Source organism: Lytechinus pictus, chromosome 3, assembly GCF_037042905.1.
Source record: "Lytechinus pictus isolate F3 Inbred chromosome 3, Lp3.0, whole genome shotgun sequence".
In the NCBI taxonomy this organism is placed as follows: domain Eukaryota; kingdom Metazoa; phylum Echinodermata; class Echinoidea; order Temnopleuroida; family Toxopneustidae; genus Lytechinus; species Lytechinus pictus.
In genome coordinates, this window is record NC_087247.1 from 80,288,998 (window position 1) to 80,313,884 (window position 24,887).

General features: G+C 35.4%; 1 protein-coding gene across 1 annotated transcript in view; it reads right to left on the reverse strand.

Moving 5' to 3' along the window:
- Positions 1-24,887, reverse strand: part of LOC129256639 (uncharacterized) — a 46,111-nt gene that overhangs the window by 17,002 nt on the left and 4,222 nt on the right. The window contains exons 3-18 of the mRNA XM_054894798.2: positions 22,000-22,091; positions 19,823-20,043; positions 12,923-13,129; positions 11,919-12,206; positions 11,343-11,570; positions 10,206-10,503; positions 9,802-9,980; positions 8,710-9,186; positions 7,988-8,250; positions 7,401-7,653; positions 6,864-7,152; positions 6,175-6,353; positions 5,446-5,687; positions 4,373-4,427; positions 3,897-4,064; positions 2,940-3,246 (exon numbers count right to left, since the gene is read on the reverse strand). Coding sequence (XP_054750773.2) covers positions 2,940-3,246; positions 3,897-4,064; positions 4,373-4,427; positions 5,446-5,687; positions 6,175-6,353; positions 6,864-7,152; positions 7,401-7,653; positions 7,988-8,250; positions 8,710-9,186; positions 9,802-9,980; positions 10,206-10,503; positions 11,343-11,570; positions 11,919-12,206; positions 12,923-13,129; positions 19,823-20,043; positions 22,000-22,091 — 3,746 coding nt within the window. The remainder of the gene's footprint in view (positions 1-2,939; positions 3,247-3,896; positions 4,065-4,372; positions 4,428-5,445; positions 5,688-6,174; positions 6,354-6,863; positions 7,153-7,400; positions 7,654-7,987; positions 8,251-8,709; positions 9,187-9,801; positions 9,981-10,205; positions 10,504-11,342; positions 11,571-11,918; positions 12,207-12,922; positions 13,130-19,822; positions 20,044-21,999; positions 22,092-24,887) is intronic.

Genomic DNA, 24,887 nt, shown 5'->3' on the forward strand with positions numbered 1-24,887 from the left:
CACCAGAGAAACCAGGCCTTGTGGCTGTTTTCGTAAACAACTGGTTCTCATCGCAGACTGAGGGAAATATTAGTGATTATTTTCCCCAAGTCGCCTTCTCCTCCGCTTGTTTCGTCAAGCGAGGACTTAGACACTCTTAGCCAGTTTCCGTCCCTAACCTTGATAGGACAGGGCCGTTATTACCTCACTCGATTCCGTCGGGAACGTAACTGTTGAGGTATCATGTCTGGCGTTGTCTGTTGGTTCAGAACATCTTGACCGACATCTCTTGATCATCGTTTACACGTAAGATCATGACAGAGACATTGTTCGCCAGCTCATCTCTGGCGTATGCTTGCTGCGACTAGGGATTACTCCGCTCAGCGGACATCCATCGTAGCCTAGTCTTACGGACCCTCTCGGCGATGGTGGCTTCAGCCAAACCACCTCCCACCTCTCCCGCCGCGGGCACTGCACCCTCGGGCGGGTGTTTTATTTAGTACGGGAGAAAAGTGATCCGCTGTCTATCACACCTATTATGTCGTGATGCGTGCCGCGTTTTTCTCCGACACGCCCGTTTGAGCTGCTTTGACCAGACTGTTCTATTCTACATAGACAACAGGTCCGTGGCATTTTCTTATTAACAGAATGGCACTCAGTCGCTTTTCTCGACACACTGACTGCCTTACGAGTGGTTTACTTCAACCTTACTCTCTGTCGTTCCATGTCCTTTCGGACCGCTGGAAACGTCCTGCCACATCTCTCTATCAGAATTCTGCAGATGTTCTGCCCTCACGCATTTGAGACAGATATCGAATTCTGGGCGCCTTCTCCCACGCGGGGGCTTCTGAGATATCTCGCATTCCTTACGTTTGCATGGTTGCGGCTTGGCTTAAATTATTAAGCCGGTGACTTGACCGTGGCTTTTATTAGCCCCACTGTCGCCTTCTCAGATTGATTGATGGATCACTTACTGAACCGTACAAGTTTCAGTCTTCCGATCACGATTCTTGTCGAAATTTTCAACAAAATCGGATCGTTTTTTGATCATCGGCAATTATCATCCCTCCTGTTACGGATGATTAATACCTTCAATCCGAATCTTACAACCTCTTAAGTTTTTCTCAAACGTTGAGCTTGTATGGCTTAGTCCGTCATGGCACCTGTCGGTCGTTCTTGACGCTTGACTAACTCCCTCTTGGGTTGGTTTTCAGGGTATCTTTTGTCTGTTTATCAGTCGAGATCCCTCCTGTATCTGTTTATATATAACCATTTACAGTTCAAAGCTTTGCATACTTATGCATTGCTCCCAGACCGTTGCCGGGATTGGCTTAGATTAGGTGTTACTTCTAACCTTCGTCTTTGTTTGCCATTCTTCAGACAATTCCCAACTCTGTGCAGTTGGTTGTTTTGTCGCGCGAGCCGTTTGCGGCAGCTTCTCGAGACATCTTTTCACGCTGGATTGTTGAAATGATCAAGTCAGTTGGTGATGATGTTCTCCTTCTGACACTAGGCCGAGGACCCATGATACTATAGTATCATTCTTCTTGGGCTCCTCCATGGAATCGTCGTATACGACATCTTGAGGACCGCCTTTTTGGCGCTCTTCTAATTCCTTGTTCTTAAGGACCTTTCTTCACATGAGGCCTTATTTGCCTCCTCTGTCCTTAAGGCAGCGGCCTTTCGTGTCTTCATCTCCCTATTTTTGTACGCACTTTCTTAGTCTAGACATGCCTCCCTTCACGTTGAATCCGTGTTGGTCTAGCAAATCAAATGAGCATATCCCAGTTATTGATGTAAATTATGAAAATACTTACCATGATTTTCTTATTTACGAGATAACTGGATATACTCATTTGAACCCTCCCACCGACCCCTCGCCTTGCGTGGCAACATGTCTTGCGCTCAGGCTCATGAGAGGAAATGGACGCCTATTTGCGTGATGATCTTGGGATAGTGCGTGCGTAGGGAGATGCTGCGCGCGCGCAGGAAAAATTGTGTACTTTTATTCGGCGTGCAAGTTAATCGTAATGAACTAGCAAATCAAATGAGTATATCCAGTTATCTCGTAAATGAGAAAATCATGGTAAGTATTTTCATATTTTATTACTTAATCAATTACTCTGTTATAAACTGAGAGAGCTCCTATTTCTTTGAATATTCGACATAACTTTATTTACTGTCTTCAATTTATTGGATAAATCATACAGGCATTTCTTTGAGTTGTAAACACTCTGTAAATTTGTCAAAGAAAGCATTTGAATCATTTTAATTATAAATTGAAGTCATCGAACCGTAAATATTTTGTTTACAAGTGCTAGTTTTTCTTGAATGATCACGTAGCTAAAAAGTTGCGATGTTGAGTCGCCGTGCTTGTTGTTGTTAAGTTTTTATCCTTTTTTCCTAGCCTGATTGATTGGAGTGTTTGATTTGTCTTTGTTTTTAAAGAGAAACATAACAACGTTTTCTCTACCAAATTCATAAATACTCAGATCCGTCCCAACATAGTTTTTGGAATGTGAAATATTAAAATCAAATGAATCGAATCAAATTATTTCAGTTTTAGAAGATTCAGACAGCGGCGGAGCGATAAGCGATGGAATGACTTACCTTCTGAGGTCGTAAACAGTAGCAGTATAAATTCATTTAAATCAAATCTAGAGAAGGCCTGGAAAACCAAGTATAATCTTTTCGACCTAGACACATAATTTTCACAAATCGTCCAAACCCAAACATGCATGTAGAATTGTTTATAACTGAGGACAAGTTCTACGAAAGATGTAGAGGGGCAAATAAGTCTTCTATACTTTATGCCCAACAAGGACAATTTTATTTGTGAGCGGGCAATTGGGAATCGCCTTGTTTCTGAAAAAAAATCTACTCATTTCTCTTAATATCAATGATATTCTACTGATTAATATTATCGATACTCTACTGGTTAATATCATTGATATGCTCACCGTTGTTATGCACTAATCCAAGGGAGAGTTTGACACGATCTCTTTGTGTGCTGTTTTCATTGACATGACTAGTATAGGTTGGTACTAAGGACGGAAGGAGACCCATGTTGCTCTCAAGGTTGCTACCTGCTTCAGTGACTCCCAAACTCCTCACCACCAAGCCTACGTAGGAGATGTTAAGGGTTGTAACCACTTCAACCTCCGATTGAACATCCTGATCAGTGACATCGATGGTGATATTACACAATGCCTTCTCACCTGGTGTCATAGTTGTAGCAGAATCAGGACAGCTCAGGTCGAAGGTGCTCTAGAATGGGACAGTGTGAGATAAGTTTGGATTGGATAATAAATGGGATGATAGCTACCCCACTAGTAATAATATTCGGGTAAATATTGCATTTAGTCGTCCAAAAAGTACATACTGAGAATGATACTGTTTACCGAAGGAAACACATGTTACTTTTCTCGATTGTACCAAGCAGTGATCTGTTTTCTTAGGATGACAGTGAATACGAATGCAAAATGATATCTCCTTTACAGAGGTACACATTTACCTGAAAGAATACCATAGATGTGTAACTACATTGGATTTGATTTAAGGTCGAGCGTATTTTTCTTTAAATTAGAGTCCATTTGAACTACATCAACAAGTCTTCATCCGTTATAGATGAATAAAACCCCTTCTGTTTCTGTTGAAGAAGCTCCAGTAGACACTAGACAAAAACAGCTTTCCACATGAATGCCAAACGGGTATAATACCAAGAGGAAACATTTTACGTTTAATTAGTCATAGTGGCTGACTTTATAGACGACAGAAATTACCATTGGTTAAAGTTGAGATAATGGCCGAGCTGGGGTTCAAACTCACATTCTTACAATCACGATTCCAATGCCCTAACAACTAGAACACACGACCCTTAAAATTTGAATTTTAAACAAAGTTCGTTTTTAACTCACCGTATAATTCCTGATTTTAGTTGCATTGATGGCATAAAAGATTAGATTCTGAATATCTTGTGACTCTGTATCTCCTGTGTATACATTGAGAGTAGCATCCATCTGTACCACATCACCATGCATTGCTCCAGAATCATTACGTGCTTTAACAGTCAACTGAAACTCAATCTAGGATTCAAATAAATCTGATATTAGTCAATCTAATTAATCTTATGTTACCAGTACCATCTCCCTGTTTAAATATCATGAAACAAAATGCAAAAGATAATCAATAGATGTTAATGGATCGGGTATGTTATGTTCCATTATTTATCTACAATTTTGGCTGATATTTAATCAAATTTCCTGGGGAGATATTCCGAACATGTCTTAAGTTCGACAAGTTCAAAATATATCCGAAAATCGTGCATTAATCATGTATCAAATAATGATGAGGGAATATTACCGAATGACATCATAACATTTTGTTTATTTACCTGACAATCCGGACCCAAACAAGCGATGAAGCCAAGATCAGCTATAAATGATGCCCTTATGGGGGAAAAACGATAATAAATGGAAAGAATGCAAATTTTGAATTGGTTTATTTTATTTAAACACGGTAAAATGCCCTCGATCAGCCAATGGCTGGTTTTCAGAGAGGCCGTGCAATATACAAACAATACAAAGAATAAGAAATCATAACAAAGTAAACTAAGTAAAACATAACCTATATACAAAACCAAAGAGGGTTGATGAATCAAAACAGAAACAAAATGAAAAACAGAGAACAAAAACATAATAGTACCAAACAACAACAAAAGTTGGGTGAAAAAGGGATAATCAAGGTTTCGGATTCAAATAAATTTAGATTTGGTAAAGTGCAAACATGTTCTGCCAATATATGGCAAGTATGGCAAGATAAAGGCTGCTATTTCGTACAAAATCTGTTTGGGTTTTAAGTTTATATGTTTATTTATCATATTGTTTGAGTTACGGAGTGTATGGATAGTACATTGCTTAAGGCTAATTCTGTTACACATAAAATACGGTAAAATCTCATAAAGTAACAATAGTGCTTGTTTTTTTTTTAATCTCAGGATTGGTTCAGCATTCTATTTGATGTATAATGCTGATGTGCTGAACGAAGAATCTACTTTAGCACAGATGAAAAAACAAACGATAAGAATAAAATAACCATAATACTATTACTTTATATCCCTTTTCTCCCTGTATTCATTTAGGGGTAATTTGGTCTTTTCATTTTCTAGCAACTCGATAACATCTCTCCATATACCTCTATTGGGGAAGAAATGAGTATGAGCAAATCGTATCCTCATGTACTTATTTCCATACTTTTACGCTCACTTTTAAGTGAGCGTAAAAGTTTGGAATTAAATACTTAAGGTAAACTTAAGATGATATACCAAAGAGATCCAAGCCCCAGTAAGTATGCCACCATGACCTATAGAATAATGCAGTACAACTCTTATTCTATCCAGTTTCGCATTTAATATCTTCTTGATTTGACTAATTTGCATATAAAATTATAAAGTGAATGTTTTGTTACCCTGGTAATGCAGGATTAGGGTTCAAATCTGGAGCAGACAATCCCCCGATATCTCTTATAGTTCCTAATGTGATATCTGTAAACTCCAACCAGGTCTGATTTGATGTGAATTCTAATCGATATCCCAATGTTGTATCGTTGTTTAGTGTTATTGATTGAGTGAATGCAGACTCTTTCCCGATCTCGATATCTTGTGATGTGATCGTAGCAAACGATACCGTGTGTGATGTCGGTAGGTCAGCCTGTAGTGAAAATAAGTTTAGAAGTTATGTCTGTTACCAATTACAGTAATTTACAAAATTCCTTTTTTTTTTAAATCACCCATCTGATATCTCCATGTACCGTATTGCAATAGCATGATAATCTAGTTTCTATTCGACATCATAAGTTTTTTAAACCACAAAGATCGGGGTTGCAGTTCATTGACTACTAGAATAGATTTATAAAAAGGTGATAAAAAGTGTCATATAATTATGAACAATATAAATTCTGCAATCAGGAACGTCCGAATTATCATTTTTAATCTTAATGATTGAAAATTTACAATGTTCAGATCATTCACGTAGGAAAGGGACATCATGAAATATTACTTTGTGATTGAAATGCTAATTACTGGTTAGATAAAATTTTGACCTGACTCTGATGGCGGGTGTGAGAAGGATGATCCTCTATCTAAGTCTTTCAAAAGTGGGATGCCCTCTCAACTATCACACGACATTATATACTTACTGTCAGTGATGTGGAGGCTGAATAGACGGCACCGATATTGATGACTTCAGTATCTAGGACTGTATTGGAATAAGATTTGACTTCCACTGTGATCGGATGGTTGGATCCATCACTGACTAAGGTCCGGTCCCCACTCAGCTGGACCAATAAACTCAGTGTTAGGAATGAAGATGACGTCACTATTACATTCAAAATACATACAAAGATCGATCAAACGTGATCATAATGGAAACATTAAACAAGAAGTATGATAAAAACATAGATTGCAATGATAGTAAAACACACGCGCGCGCTCACCCTCACACACACACTCATACACTCCTCTTTGTTGTTTTGGGGAGCATAAAGTATGCTACAATAGAAAGATGATATTAAAAAAGTTGGGGATGAAACTAATTATATAGCTTTTCATGAATCAAACTGTACCTATGTTCGCCTACATGTGGAATTTACTTACTGTAATTGAATGGTTGAAATTAAAACCATCTTTACTAGTCATATCTTAATGACTTTGCGGGGGGATGCTCCTTAGGAAGTTAAAAAATGACTGTGTGCAAAGTTAGCATCAGGAACACATGATTTTATTTTAAGTAAAAAAAAAAACCTTTCCTTTGATATTGATAAATAATTATTTTTTGTTTATGTTCATTATTGTCCAGATGAAACTATTCTTTATACGGGATACTTACATGAAGCACTGATGACTCCCAATTCAAGGGTTGCTTGCTGTTTTGTCTGTTCACCATCAAGTGACGTCAATGTCGCATTCGCATAGATTGGATCACCACATGGTATGTCCGAGTCACCACCTACTAATGATATGATGTTCAATGTGCTTGGATTAACATCAACTGCTACGGTGTAATCATAACTGGTATCAGCTTCTAACGTGAGTGTAATGTTAACAGACGCTAGGGTACCAGGGGCTACAGAACCGCCAACAGGTGATACCAACAGATCAATGGATACAGGGGTTTCCTAATTGAGTGGAGGGAAGAAAAACAAAATAAATCATACAAACATTATGGAAGTTATGATCAATTCCGATTATTTTTGGCACCACACTTTAAAGAAACCTTGTTACATTCCGTATGTAAAATCATTTTTATGGTCATCAACCGCCTTCTCTCAGAGACAATTTGTATTCCTTCGTAAATAATTTTCTTTGACTTAAACACCAATACGCAGAGAAATATAATCAAAGAAACAAAAGGGGGATGACTTACCGCCACTGGAACGTCCCATGCTGACAGATCAGAGGTACCGTAAACAGTAGCTTGGAATGTATGTAAAGAACCCCCTTGATCATTGACGTATACGTCGAGGTCGATAGTCCGTTCAGCAGTTACGTCTGCTGCGTCGAGGATTAGGCGACGGAAGACGATATCGACAACGAATTCACCGGTGACATTCTCGTCCAAGTTAGAGACGATTCCGGTTTCAAATGTTAGAGAATCGTCAATTAACGATGAGCCAGCCCTGTTATATCATAGATGAATGAAAATAATTGAGAAAAACCTGATGTTCTTAGCGACGTGAAGTACTTTATTTCCAATTAATTACAATGGAAAATAAAAATTACAGGCGTAATCTGGATAAATATTTCCCATTCCCCACCTGTTTTAAACCGGAGGGCTACAAACTTTCAATAATATCTCTACCTAATTGGTAGATATATCATACGACTCGTCTACTTTGGCGATCATCGATAACTCTACTCTTGAAATGAAATTAAGTTGAACTTAAAAAGAAAGAAAGTCAGATAAATGTCATCAGATACATTACTAGCTTAATTATAAATACAAATATTTACGTTGGTGTCTTTGTTTCCACTAAACTGTCTGTCGTGTATGGGAAACATCCGAGCTCTGTGGTTGCGCTACTGATCTTTGCATCACATAATCCTACGAGATCGACATCACCAATCAACTGGGATGTAACCTCGAATCTTATATTAGTATACGTGCTTTTAGTAGGGACGGTGACAGTGGTTCGGAGTATTCCTACGGCTCCGTTTGCTAGAGTACATGAATTGCCGCATGTCAGAACTGAAGTCATGCTCAGACTTTTTCCATCCTGTGAAAGATATAAAACAAATAAATCTTTCACTGTTTACAAAAACCAAATTGAGATATTCACAAATGCTTATAACATTCTTTGATAACAATGGTAACTCATTATGTAATCTTTGGATAAACACTTATTTAAAAAAATTGAAAAACGTTGGAAGCGATTATTCCCTTTAAAGGCCTCTACTAGAATTGTAGATTATTAAAACAAATATTGTACATCCTAATAATTTACAATAAACAACATTATAAGAAGTTAATTACTTTAATGAAGAGCAATATAACACCAAAAGAAATATAAATCAAAAGACAGTAGATTTTGATCTGTTGTTAAAAGCTTAAAATGATTGTCTATTAAAAGGAACACGTGTTTTTATTTGTGTTCTTGCCTCCCCTACATCTCCCAACAATCCATATTCTTTGATCATTTTATATTATAGAAATTTCCCACAACGATGACAATTACCTCATCAGCAGGAATGGTGGTGGTAACATTAACCGATGTACTCTCCGGACTTCCAACGACGACTCCAGAAGACTTCAGAGTAAACTCGACATCAACCGTACCAGGTCCGACACTTGACGGGATCCCAACCCAGACATCGTAAAACACTTTGTTTTCACTCGTATCAACTCGTAGAGTCTCACGTCTTACCACACCAAGATTCAATGATGACGTAACAGATCCATTTGTTGCTGTGATGTCATTGGAACAGTCTGGGCACGTTGATGAGATACATGGAAGGTTGTAACCGGAAGAGTAAACGAATACACGACACATTGATGGAGATGGTGAAGCAGCTGGTAAGGTGATGGTAGACTCCAATGTCAGGTCGTATTTACCGGATGGGATACCGATCTTGATGCGGACTGGAAACGTTCCACCTGATATTACTTCGCTTACTTTGGCATTCACAAAGTTAATATTGAAAGTACCACCAGCCTATCGATATGATCGAGAGAGATTATTAATCATGTGAATGATAAAAGATTAGAATTATGCCTATAGCATTTGATACTGAAGTGTTAAATTCATAACAGAAGCTTGTAATCGAGCAAATGTTAAACAGGGAATATGTAAGATTTCTTACCATCAGAAACCATTGATATATAAACCTCTGGGGCATCAAAAATGTATATTTTCAGCATATTCTCCTCTTGAAAATTACAATAACATGACTTCAGTTAATGGAAATTGTGAACTTCATAATACTGTCTTTAATATTTGCTACTTGCTGTCAGTGGGTTTATAATAAAGGATTAAAATTGTTTTACAACTACATGATTTAGAGTGAGTCTTGGAATTGTTCGTCTTATTGTTAAGACCCACAAAAAAGTGTTCAAATTAAATAAATTAAACGTTAGGTTGTCATAGCAATATACATAGAAATATATACGTATTATATCTTACACTGAAAATTAAAATATTGTAGTTGAGATGTGACTCTCAGGTGCGAAATAGTTAAAGTTCTTTTCGTGTCATTGATTTTTGCAATATAATGCATATACAAAAATGATTCCCTTAAACTATCTGTCAATTAAATGGAGAATGATTTACCGCGACAGAGCTATTCTCTGCGGCTGCTGTGAATGTGGTTGAATCGGGTATTGCCACACCATCAATATTAACAGATATATTGACTGGGTAAGTGCTTCCAACTATCGCCTGATCATTGCTAGGTAACCGTACGATGACATCCATGATTATTTCGCTATCGGCTGCATCATTCAAAGTTCCTAAGATTGGACGGGAAGTATGAGCGAAGTTCATTTGAGTTATCATTATCAGCATTAATGATGAAATTTAAGAGAATATGAAGATGGAAAATTATAAATAAATAACCTGGACGAAAGGAGATCACAAATCCAAAAAAGAGAGAAAAAAAATCAACAAGAATAAGACCAATGCCGAAAAATAATAAGTAAATCTATAAAAGCGATTATTGAATAAAAAGTAAGTACCTCCGTTGACAATAGAGTTGAATGGGAAAGTGGCTTCTTTATTGGTTTTGTAGACATCGTCTGTGACGTATGATGTCATCACGTCCTCATTCTGAAGGCAAAATCCATCACCGTACGATCGCACACCAACATTACAGATACTTGCGACGCCATCTGTAGTTGGGCTACTGAAAACCTTAATAGAGACGTCACTGTTCATATCATAAATATTCATTGAAAGCGTGAAGACACCAAAGTCTAATTTGTTAATGTTGTTTGATGCTGGTAGGTTGATGGATACCGTGTTCTGATTAAATACCTGGAGATGAAAATAAGAATGGAAGATAGGGAAATATGAGGTGAAACTAAAGTTTGAGCAATGAACAGAATATAGATAATAAGATGAACATCGTAACAAAAACAAACTAAGATGAACCCGCGAGAAACCTTTAGAGGGTTTATGTCACATGTGTAAGAACAAGCATCATCGACAAACAATTCTTGACCGAACACTTATGACCCTTTTCGTACAATGCTTATTTCAATTCCACACATTTCTTAGCCATTATGTCTATTGTCTATAGCTCCCTTTAGCATGCTAAGCTCTCTTAGCCCACTACAGTATACCTTAACCATGTTAACTGGGTGGTATCCGAGTCTGTGCAAAGACTGTATGGGAATCACAGAATTCGAATGTCAATGGTTCACTTTGTTTTCCTCTTCCCTTTACCCCCTCTATCATTCCTGGTATTATACTCTCATCAAGACCATTGTTATCTTGCATAAAAGCGTACATCTATGATAAAAAGCATCTTCAATCAAAAAGGTTAACTCCATAATTGCCCAAGAGAGGTAGTTTAACGTCGGAAGTAACAATATTCCGTTGGTCTGATTGATTAAATTAAACTTATACATCCTCCCTAACCTAACATTATTGTTTAAGAAAGTATTTGATTCATTTAAAAGAAGGGGGAACTTAAAAAAGGAGAGGAAAAGGTGGAGAATAGTGCTAGCAGGATTAGATAGAGACGAGAGAGAAAGAGAGATGGAGGGGGTGGAGTAAGCCTGACTGACTTAGGTCCTAAATATCAGTGTAGCTGCGTGTATATCATGTAGTCCCGCACTATGTCTAGGTAAAGAAGATGATGAAGGACTCACTTTGGTCGGTGCAGGTTGAAGGTAATAACCCAATTGGCCCACCCATAATAACGCTCCATTGGCGAACTCTACACCAGCAGTGATCCATCTGAGTTCGGTATCACTGAACCCAGCACGTGTATCATTGAGAACGGTCAATGCAAACTCTATCGTGATCGATGATGCCCCTTCAGCTATGCTCGCGTTGTTGTTAGTCACGTTACCAAGACTAAGGTATGCAGCTGTTGCCTGATACAAAAAGTGATGAGATGTGAACAGGATAAATAATATTGTTCAAACATTACATGGTCACAATGATATAAATTGTTTATATTTCTTTATCATAATATCTACCGTCAGTAAAACAAAACGTGTTTTATAGAATGTTTATAAACATAAAAAATGTAAGATTATGCGCGACGTAATGCGTTCGGGGCGTAAAGTGCCATTATTTTAATCGACAACAGATATATATAGATCGATAGCAGTTTAAAACACACAAACCCAAAGAGATACAAATGTTATAGACTAAGTCTATCAAGGAGTTACATCTACAAAATAAGATATCTGGCGATATATCACCGAAATTTCTCTCACCATGAATGGATTATCGGCGTCGAAATCATATGAGGGTGTGGCAATCTCATAATTGATGTTAGATCCTGCGTGTGTTACGCTTGGTGGACAAAGAATACCAAAAGTAAAATTTCCTTCCTCAGCATAGAGTTCTACCTTAACATCCTCTGCGTAAGTACCACTCGGGATATCCATAGTCAAACTGAAGACTACTTTGATTCCAGCCTCAAGCTGGGTATCATTGGCCTCCTCAGAAACAGCAGCAAGCTTGAAGTCTATCGTGTTATTCTCAGTAACTTCAGTTAGATCCTGTCATGACATAGAAGATAGCAAAGTAGTTGTACTCGTACAATTCATGCGACGCGTTTTGTTGATGCATGAATGCATCATCGTCATTTTATAATACGTATTGATTGTGTAGAGATCTTTACATGTTAAAATACTGATAAACGTCTGTCATAAACTTAATTCTTCTGTTCTTAGTTAATTGGCTCATTACCAAAAACTTTCATGTTTGTGGTGGGTATATTGGCCTAATGCCATTTTCTAAAACAGTGCTACTTATTTGGATATATTTTCGTTCAATAAAAACAGGTAAATCGTGCGGCTAACACGTTACATGTAGGCCTATACAATCTAAATAGTGTGATCTATGAAAATAATTATAAAAATAATAATAGTAAACGACTTTTACATAATAATTTAGAAGACTATCTTTCCTAATGTCAAGACAAATGAAAGTCATCGCAAATATGTGCGCACTGTTCTATGATTCACCTGTACACATTAATGATATCATGCAGTTAAACTGCAACGAATCACAATATTCCATTACAAGACAGAAGGGTAAATTGACAGGTCTAATTTGATTGACAAAAGTTCGTTTCTCAGTAAACGATTAAATGTTAATACATCATGGCAAGATGAGTGTGGCATATTGATTTTCGATACTGTCCTCATGTTTAATTGGTGTGTTTAATAATACCTGTTTTTATATATTCTTAAAGTAATAGTTGCATTCAAACCTCATCAGCGACTGCTGCTCTTTTATATCGATGATGAATTTCATTCTCATCATCATCTATCTCATTGTCGACATCGGGTACCAATAGTCTGAAATGTTTTTCTGAATATCGGGTATCATTGGGGTTAGAAACCCGTATCGTAAGCAGGTATTCATCTGATACATCCGGGGGCTTGTGACGTAATCGAAGAGTCCCATCAACATCCATCTATCATTTTTTAAGAACAATTATGGGAATTATAATAATAATACATTAGATTTATATAGCGCACTTTCCATCTTGATTATGCTCAAGGCGCTTCAGAGCAGAACAACAACAAAGGTTATTTACATATAATACATGTCTGAACAATAAGTCAATGTCTAAAAGCACTCTTCCGGTTGCCCTTGCAATGTGGTCGCTGATAGAAGTCTGGGTTTTTAAACTCTGTGGAAGAGAATTCCACAGGTTAGGCCCTGCATGAGCAAAGGCCCGTTCCCTGAAAGATTTCTCAACAACTGGAATTTGTAAGAGATTAGATTATGAGGATCGTAAGGATCTTGAGGGTTGGTAATTATGCATCAAAGAGCTCTATGCTTATTGTAACTGGGGGAAGTACCATCAGTCGGGATTTCGCCCAAAACACTCCACTGTAACCGCACTAGCCACAGTCACAGATGACTGGTTCAACGCAATAGATAGTGGCTCCTGCTTTGGCACTATTTTCGTAGATTTACAAAAAGCGTTTGACATGGTCGACCACTTACTTCTTATTTCTAAACTTGAGTCTATTGGTGTCAAGGGTAAAGAATGACAATCATAGAGCTATCATGTTACAATGGTTTACAGACTATTTATCCAACAGGAAAATTAGAACTTGTATCAATAATGTACTTTCTGATGAAAAGGCCATTACGAAAGGTGTACAAGGTTCTATACTGGGACCGCTGTTGTTCATCATTTTTATAAATGACATAAATTATGCTTTCGATGAGTGCAAAGTTCATCTTTATGCAGATGACACGGTCATTCACTATTCGCATAAAAATCCTGAAGTTTTGGAAAATGTTCTAAATAAAGAGTTTAAAGGTCTGGTAACGTGGATGATATCAACAATTTAAATATCAATTACTTGGAACAGGCAACATGCTTAAAAACATTTTCTTTTGAATACAAAATTTAAAGATCAGCAGCAGTCTCAAGTATATAGCTTTAAATATATTGGTATTCATGTCGATGATAAATTACGAGTGGATGTTCACATCGAAAAGATGTGTAGCAAGATTAGTAAAATGGTCAGTTATCTAGATAGATTAAGACAGCTAGTATGTGAACATGTCTGAACTTAAATTAATATATAAATCTATCTTACCCCATTTTGATTATGGAGATGTAATTTGGCAGTCTACCAGCAAAAATTGTTTATCACAACTGCAGAAAATCCAAAACAGGGCTGAATGGATAATAACCAATGTTAACCCATACTCTCATACTTCTTCGAACCAAATTCACAGCCGCCTTGACTGGCAAACTCTATTTTGGTATTGGTATTGGTATTTATTTTCCATATCACAATGTTAAAAACAATACAAGGTAAATGTATGTACATAATAAAATCAAAAGTATAGTGAGATGGCTGGATAAACCCACTCAGCTTTGTTAATATAACAAAACTGTTCTTCCCTGGGGTCCAGAGAATACGTAACAACAGTTACTGTACATAACATAACATAACAACAGTTACTGTATATTATATAAAATAGAATTATACATTAGAAATAATTGAGCTAAACAATAATGAAAAACAACAAAAAGAATGCAAAAGAATACATCTATACCCTAACGCGACACCCCTCCCTCCCTCCCCCCACCCACCCACTTGTCGCTAGTATTTCTTTTAAAGGTCAGGGCAAGGCTGAATTATCTGATTTAAATTTTTATAAAAAGTAAATAGGCTATTTGATAATTTTATTGTAGATGGTAGATCATTATATCCTCGTGATCCTCTATATAAGAACGTTCTTCGACAGCATTCACTCTTGGGTTTGGGAATTTTAATATTTCCTTGCGATCGGAGAGAATACGAATAATTACAATATTGGAAATACTCTTCTAAATAAGGTGGGGCTAAGTTATGAAGGGATTTGTATACCATTATGTTTAAATGTGATTTACGCCTTGATTTGAGAGACTGCCATCCTAATTTGATATGAATATCATTGTTTGAAACGTGATTAAACGGATTTATTTTTAAAATGAGACGTCCGGCCCTATTTTGTAATTTTTGCAAACGGTCAGTGTATTTTTTGCTTGCCGAATCATAAACAATATCTGCATAATCAAAAAGTGGAAGGATAATAGAATTGTAAACTATCTTAAGAATGGATTCTGATATAAAATGTCTAAGACGGGCCAGAAAGCTGACTACCTTACTAATTTTAGTGCACATTTCGTCAATATGTATATTCCATTTTAACTTTGGATCAAGGTACATTCCCAGATATTTAACAGTATTTCGTTGATCAATGCGTTTACCAGATATAGTTACATTTAAAGTATCACATTTAGATAGCATTGTCCCAGTCCCAAATAACATGCAAATGGTTTTATTAACATTAAGACTTAGTTTATTACAACATAACCAGTTATGAATTTTACGGAGATCAAAATTTATATTTTTTTCAATAATATCAATATTTCTATGAGAATAATATAACACTGTATCATCTGCATATAAATGCAATTTGCAGTTTTTTTACTTGTATTATGAGATCATTTATGTAAATTGTAAATAGAATTGGTCCAAGTATGGAGCCCTGAGGAATTCCATAGTTTATATATGATATATTTGATATTACAGAATCTATTAAAGTACACATCTTCCTATTATACAAGTAACTTTCGAACCAGTGTAAGGCATCCGCCGAAACACCAATTCTTGAGAGTTTTCTAATAAGTATTGTAGTATCTACGGTGTCAAAGGCTTTTTTCAGGTCGATGAACACAGCACCAGTATAAACACCATTATCCATTGCTTTCAACCATTCATCGGTAACTTTCAATAAAGATGTTACAGTCGAATGCTTTTCTCTGAAGCCCAACTGTTCGGTACAAAGTATATTGTTTTCTTTCATGTAAGATTTCAATTGATTACTAACAAGTTTCTCAAGAATTTTCGAAACAGTTGGTAAAATTGATATGGGTCTAAAATTAGAAGGGTCATCCTTGTTACCAGATTTAAATAATGGTATTACTTTAGCAGTTTTAAACTGATTAGGAAAAACACAATCTAGCAGTGACTTATTAAAAAGATAAGTTAAAGAAGGAACTATAACAGCAGAAGATAACTTTAAAAACTGTGCAGTGATTCCATCAATTCCATATGAAGGTTTATTTTTCAAGAGGTTAATTTCTTTAAAAACAGCTGCCTCTGATAATACTCTAAAATTGAAAGAAGATACGGCTTGATACTCTTGATCAGACTCTTGATCATAAATAGAATCATCAAGGAATGTTTCATTTAATGCAAGAAGATGAATATCGTTACTATGTAAAAACAATTTGATTTCATCTATATTACGGAGAAGGCTCCGGACATTAAGATGAGCAAATTTAAGACCTTTGCCTTTCAAACAGTCAACATTCAAAGGATTTTGTATATTCGTTACATGGGTGGAATCACAATTAGATATATCATGAGCATTTTGAATATCATTTAAAAAGTCATCATCAATACTAAAGAAGGGTAAATGATTAAAAAGACATTTCGAACATTCCCAATTAAAGAAATGATGAGAAGGATCATTGTACGTTTTAATACTTATGTCAGTGCAACATATATGAACCCACTTTTTGCACTTTGTGCACTGTAATGCCCTATGGTTATTCTTTACAATTTAAGGCAACTTACACACGAAAAAGTCCTAACCATTTAACAAGAATACAAATATATATATATCAAAGCAACTTTATAAAAAAAAAAAAAAAAAAAAAAACTTAAAGGATTATTGGATTTAATACGATTAAACAAGAATGCACCAATATATATACAACGTCATTAGTCATACTGAATTGATCATGACAATCATGAATAAAAGGATTTATATCAAGTCCAATTCACTCTCGTCTTTGATGACACGTTTAATAGTCTTTCCTCCACTCGCTGGGAGGAGAGCTATCACTCGTCCGTCGGAAGTCCAGGCAGCTAGGACTTTCGTCGTAGCCTTAGTCTTTTTCAGAAGCTCTGCATTTTGCTTCGTCAGATCTTCGTCGATTCCTAGCTTTTTTTTTTTTTTTTTTTTTTTTTTTTCGTTTGAGGTTACGACGTTTTGATAGAATGAGACTACGAGTCCGATAGGAGACGAACTTTGCTATTATGACCCGCGGCCTAGTCAAAGACTTGCTGCTGCGAGTCACTCTATCTATTTGACAGGCAAAAAAAAATTTCCTACTCTTTACTTATAAAGTATTAAATAGCTTGACCCCAGAATATTTGCAAGGCAGATTCGGTTTTAAATATCTTCCATATTCCCTCCGAAATTTTAACATGCTTACATTACATAAACCAAATTCAAATTATTTGTAAAAGAACATTCTGTACAGAGCTTCCTCAGAATATAATTACCCTCTAATCTGCGTCAACTTCCCACTCTAACTAACTTTAGAAATCCGCTTCATGAAATTTACACACTATAGTTTTTATGAGGTTGTAGCTCTTGTTTATGTTTATATATATATTTTTTTTCTTTTCATATATATGTTTTACTTGGTGTTATTTGAGATTTGTTTTTTAATTCGTTATATCATTATCAATGGATTGTATTTCATGTTATGATTTGTCCTATTAATTTTCTTACATTGCACTGGCCCCATGGAAGACCAGCAACAATTATGGTTGCAGCTGAATATGGGCTACCAGTCGTAATTTGATCTTGCTTGTATCTACTGTACATTTTTTTTTTTTTTTAAATTGTGTGATATTTTTAAACTTACTGAAATAAAAACAACAACCATTGACTATATGAACAATCAAAAGAAGGATTTTAAAGGGGAATGAAACCTTTGGGACAATTAGGCTTGTGTCGAAACAGAAAAATCAAAGAATAAGAACAAAGAAAGTTTGAGAAAAATCGGACAAATAATGAGAAAGTTATGAGCATTTGAATATTGCAATCACTAATGCTATGGAGATCCTCCCATTGGCAATGCGACAAGGATGAGTGATGTCAGTGAACAGCATAGAGATGTAATTAGTATGTATATCTATGGTGAACAGCTTTCCCTTTGATGGACTATAAAATACCACCAAAATTTCTCTGTTTGCTTTTTCTTATGGCAAACTCTTTATCCATGATGAATTCTTTTAAAATCTGTATCACATGCCCTCCTATAGAAAGAACACATGATCTACTATAGATGTGATAAAAAGAGGCAGTTTAAGTGAAATATAATTATACTAAAGTAATGGAGAGAGTTTTTTTTGTCGCATTGCCAATGTGAGGATCTCCATAGCATTAGTGATCGAAATATTCAAATGCTCATAACTTTCTCATTATTTGTCCGATTATTCTCAAACTTTCGTTGGTCTGTTTCTTTGATTTTTCTGTTTTCACACAAGCTATCTTGTTCCAAAGGTTTCATTCTCCTTTAAATACTATGCGTTCCTTTAGGGGCAACCAGTGAAGAGTTTTCAATTATATATCTTAAAAAAATTAATTACGCACTGATTAAGAATAAGTCAGATGTTCAAGCTCCTTGAACGAAATAAATTTGAAGATATCACTGATTCCAACGATCTTCTAAAACTATAATTAACAATTTTGATTTTTGATTTTATCATATAATATTTCTTATCTATTAGATTGTTTTATTTTATTATTTTATTTATGTATTATTTTTTTTTGAAATATTTGGGTTGTGTGAAAATAATGAAGGGATTAGGAACAAACTGACATGAGTGTATACTTTGTTAATGGTGGGTAGCATTGTAACTAATGAAGCAAACTCAGTGTGTTTGATATACACTTCTTTCCAATCATTGGAAACGGGAAGAAACGGATATAAAAGAAACATATGACATCATTTTTTAGATTAATCACAGATCATTAGAGTGCCTTCTTTGAGAAACAACCTAATCTCCAACCTTTTCCCTTCACCAAATACCACACCTCTTCCATCTCACCATAAACTCACAGCTCTTTCCAACACGACGTTTTCATTCAACTCCCAGCTTTAATTCTAAAATTTCATGCAAACCTTTCTTTCTTGTCTATTGTCTTTCTATTGCTAGAGATGACTTTCTGACATACACGAATACATCCCTATATTTTTCACAGACTTGATTATCTATAGATTATCCGTTGAATAACGATTGTATGGCATAGGTTTTTACTACAATGGGTCATAAAAGAATTGTCGTGAAATTTAATAAATAATTAATTTCGTGGATCGATATCAATTTGAATTTGAGAATTTATAATGTATTTCTGTGAAAAAAAGCTTTGTAAAATATTTATTTTTTATAATTGTAAAGCAATTTAATCATTTGTTTTATATATATATATATATATTAAATATCACATTTTTTCATTCCTATTCTTCCGTGTATCTATTTCAGTATTATCCTTGAAATATGATTTCGTTGTATTTAATTCATCAAAAGTGCAATATCGCTTGTATGATTTTTTTTAAAGAGCTATTATATTTTGAAACCATTCATTTAATTTTTGAAATCTAAATCAGCTTGGCGTTTACAGCAAAATCATTGCGTAGCTTCTAAATAGATGAAATACTGCATCAAATATACGCATGCATCATTTTAGGAAGCAGAATTATCTCCTCCAAATAATGAAATAAAATCCTGCAAATGAAATAATGAACAAAGAGAATATTTCATCTTCAAATGAACAAAAAATGAATTACCTTGAAGAGATTACTCTCTCCCCCTGTTCTTTGGTGGACGGAGTAAACAAAGTCTGCGCATGTACATTTCATTGTATCACCGCATCGAACGTCATAATCTTCATCTGTTGCTAAGGCGTAACCAAGCACGCTTGTTCGCCATGATGGATTGGTAAGCTGACTTCGATGTATAGTTATAGGACTATCAGATATTGAATGCAGTATTGGAGCGTGTTCGTTGACTACAAAAATAGAAGGTAATTAAAGGACTGCGAGTCAGGCTAAGACTGGGGTTTAACAGAGGAGATATATTAAGGAGCCGAGAAAAGAAAGCAAGCAATAAAAAAAATGCATGTACAATGATGAAAGAAGGAAATAATAAAATGAGAGAGAGAGAGAGAGGGGGGGGGGGGGAATCGGGGGTGCAAAGTTACTCCAAATTAAAGCTATATACAGTACATTTTGGGGGTTTTTACATTTTTTTTTTATTAAGGTGTCTCTAATACAATGAAATATATATATATCAACGTAAATACGATATTCTTCGTTTTAACCCCATTTAAAGAAATAAAGGGATTTCATTGCTTCTCATGTAGAGCTTTACTGTCTCTTTAGCCGATGAACGAAAAAGTTTTAATAATTCATTTTATAGATCTTCATTTTGCAATGAATATACATTTGAGAATTTTTTTTTTCAAATGGGGCAATTACTAAGAAGAAAATTGTATTTTACCGAATGGAATATTATACAATTTCATCTCTTTCCATATCACTATATATTTTCCCTTTTTTGAAGCATAAGTACTCATTGACATTTTCGTCAATAACGTCAAAACGCCTATTTTTTTACGCCCATTAGTTTATCACGCCAGGATTTTTATGTTATATATGCGTATTATTCCAATAAAATTGTATTCGTTCGTGGGCAAACCCTGATCGAATTAAAAGCACCTTTATTGAAATGAAAATTCAAATGAATTTCAATTTGCTAACTGAAAAATGTCAACATTAGCGTTTTCAATTTTACCAAGTGCAAATAATGGAGTATAAGGAGAGTAAAATGATGAATATTAACAGGGCAAATAAAAATGACATTGGCCCGAATATCTCATTCCAGAAAACACTTGCTGGCGTTCGCAGTGACGTCATTTTTTACCCTAGCCAATATGCGTTTGTATGATATTAGCGTTCACTGGATCAGAACAAATCAGCCTCCATAGCGATGACTAATTAAACAAATCAATGTTTAATTAATTTAAATAGCACTAAGGAGACAGGGTGAGAAAGTGCACATATCGAATTCTTCTAATCCATGGAACATTGGAAGTTACATCTACCAATATTCATTCCTCGTATAAAGTGTATGAATTTAATAAATATCTTTTTTAAACCTTTTATCTATCTAATTCATACTCATCAAATCAGGCTACGGATAAAAGAAGGAAGGAGGGAGAGCGAGAGAGAGAGAGAGAGAGAGGGGGAGGGAGAGAGACTTAATACGGAGGAATAAAGGCTGAGAGTGAATGAGATGGATTTCAATGTCAAAAAAGCCGCCCAATGATTAAATAAACAAAACATGAAAAATCTGAAAAAGAACCTATGAATAATCTTTAAGACCTAAAGTATTTTATTCATCATAATTTGATCAATATAACGAAGATGTTTGTTGATATTTATGATGATTCTATATGCATGAGATCATTAATCTTGTTCATAAAGGAGGGAGTTTAATGGATCGGGGGGATAATTGGGTACAACATTATACATTTTTGCTTGAATGCAACAATTTTAATGTTATTTGGTCAAATGCTCAGCCATTGATATTTCAAAATAATCGAGACTTGATCGTACTTTCATTAAAAGCTTTTTTCAGTAAGGAAATTATTTATTAAAATGTAGGTATCAATTTCTTATTTTTTTGTGTTGTAACTGAGTATTTCTTTTTTAAAAATAAAGAAGTTTGTGGAAAGGGAATAAACATTCAAATTTAAATTGTATTATACGGACAAAGAAAGTCGCACTTGATTCGTGAGAATTTAGGATAGAGAAACATGCTGTCAAGAAGACAATCATGAGTTCAATGCTCTAACCACACCTCCACTTCTAATTATTGATATTTGAGAAAACGAAAACAATAATATTCAAACATTATTTTTTGTTGGAGCAAAGAGGTAACAAAAAAATAATTAAAAGCTTACCATATCTGTCACACCTTGAGCCATTCCAGCACGGATTACAGTGGCAAATACCATCAACGCACTCCCCGTTGACGCAAGATGACGGAAGTAAACTGACAATTTAAAAAGGGTATTTCATCATCATAAACTGAATGTCGGATAGTTATTAGGCCTAGTGTATAAAAAATTCAACATTATGATACTCATGCCCATATAAAGCAAATTCATGCTCAAGCTATCACAACGAACAGTCATCATTGGTCACAGTAAAGTAATTCGCCTATAGGCATCTCCACGCATTTTTATATTAATGTTATTTTTGGAAGTACATAAATAAAGTTCCAAGAACTTCCACTACTTCGTAAGTTTCGTGAGAAGTAGTTTTCACAATCACTATGCAGACCCTTTCTAAAGCCCTTCAGTGACAAAACAGCCTTTGCCGAAAATCGGTGAATAAAAAAAACAGGTGGAGCGCCTCTCACCTGCATTACGAGATTCAATATATCAGCAGTACTGACTTTGAAAACTAAAAATTATTATTCACAAGAACACCATTCATATAATGATACAATACTACGTTCATTGACCCTAAATGGCATTTGACCTTGATCATGATGTGACCTAAGACTTGTCAGGGATACTTGATTCCCCCTATGTCCACATTTCATAAACTTTATCCATAAACTTTGAAAGTTACGACAGCAATTTAATAATTACCTCCAACATGGCCAAAGTTCACTGACCTTCAATGACCTTTGACTTTGGTCATATGACCTGAAACTTGCACGAGATTTCAGTGATACTTGATTACTCTAATGTCGAAGTTTTATGAACTAGATCCATACACATTCAGAGTTATGATGGTTATTCAGCAAATACCCCCAACATGGCCAATTTTCATTGACCTTAAATTACCTTTGACCTTGGTCATGTGACCTGAAACTTGCACAGGATATTCAGTGATACTTGATTACTCTTATGTCCAAGTTTTATGAGCTAGACCAATACTCTTTTAGAGTTATGATGGTAATTCAACAAATACCCCCAGCTTGGCCAAATGTTCATTGACCTTTTAAATGACCTTTGACCCTGGTCATGTGACCTAAAACTCGCACAGGATGTTCAGTGATACTTGATTACTCTTATGTCTAAGTTATTTGAATCAGACCCATAAACATTCAAAGTTATGATGGTAATTCATCAAATACCACCAACTTGGCCAAAGTCCATTGACCCTAAATGACCTTTGCCCTTGGTCATGTGACTTGAAATTCAGGCAGGAATTTTTTATGGCCAAGTTTCATGAAATAGGTCCAAATACTTTGGAAGTTATGATGACATTTCAAAAAATTAACCCTAGGTTAAGATTTTGATGTTGATTCCCCCAACATGGTCTTAGTTCATTGACCCTAAATGACCTACGATCTTGATTATATGACCTGAAACTCAGATAGAAAATTTAGTAATACCTGGTTAACCTTATGTCTAAGTTTCATTAACTAGGACCATATACTTTTTAAATTATGCTGTCATTTCGAAAACTTAACCTTCGGTTAAGATTTGATGTTGACGCCGCCGCCGCCGTCGGAAAAGCGGCGCCTTTATTCTCACTCTGCAATGCAGGCGAGACAAAACCAGTGTCGTCCTGGAATCTCGACAAACAACATATTTGCATCTTGTCGTCCGGTCCGAATCTTTGTACGATCTGCTGTGACTGTCCACCAACTTTCGACAAAGACCTCTCAGCGTTGTGATTTGGTTTGCATTTTTTCTAATGAATTGGTGCGGTGTATATAGGAAGCGTCTGCGTGTGACTGCGAAAACCGCCTAAGTACTGACGATCTCTACGTGCATTGACCTAGTAGGTCCATGAGTTCTAAAACTACGAGGACAGTCTTCCTTAAAAAAAAATCAAGGACGTTGAGGGTATTCCGCCTTTATTTTTGTCAAATAAATTCTGATGTTCGTTGCTCACTTTTAGAAGTCACTGTTTCTTCACTTTTGTGCGCCATAATTTTCATGTAAAAGACCTTTATATCGTTGTTTAAAAATGCATTAAATGAGTTCCCTTCTTTATTTAAAGTTTTTAATAGCGGTATATTTTTTAACAACCATGAAAACGATGGTGATTAATAAAGAATGAGCTCCTAGTCGTAATTACGCCTTTGTGTTTATCTCCATAATGATAATATGAAATAAGGCCAAAATAAAAAAAAACGAAATCGCGTTCGTCTCCGGCATCAATTTAATGATGAATATTCAGATCAATAGAAAATATTATCTTAATGTCAATATATAACATTATATTTCTTGGATGATAGCAAAATAGCGGGGAAAAAAAAAAAAAAAAACAGTATACGGCGACTGGGTAATGTTATGCGTTGCTATGGCGATATTAAACAAACTACATTATCATCTTAGTTTGGCGCCTATTTTCCCCCGCATATTTGCCCAAATTATTGACCAGTGTGCTAGATGTCATGTATACTGCATCTGCCACAAAATGCAGACGTTTGATGAATTTGTATTTGGCAAACATTACTCCTGATACAGTCAAGAGATCATTATAACATTACTCCTGATACAGTAAAGAGATTATTATAACATTACTCCTGATACAGTCAAGAGATTATTATAACATTATTCCAGATACAGTCAAGAGATTATTATAACATTACTCGTGATACAGTCAAGAGATTATTATAACATTACCCCTGATACAGCAAAGAGATTATTATAACATTACTCCTGATACAGTCAAGAGATTATTATAACATTACTCCTGATTCAGTCAAGAGATTATTATAACATTACTCCTGATTCAGTCAAGAGATTATAATAACATTACTCCTGATTCAGTCAAGAGATTATTATAACATTACTCCTGATTCAGTCAAGAGATTATTATA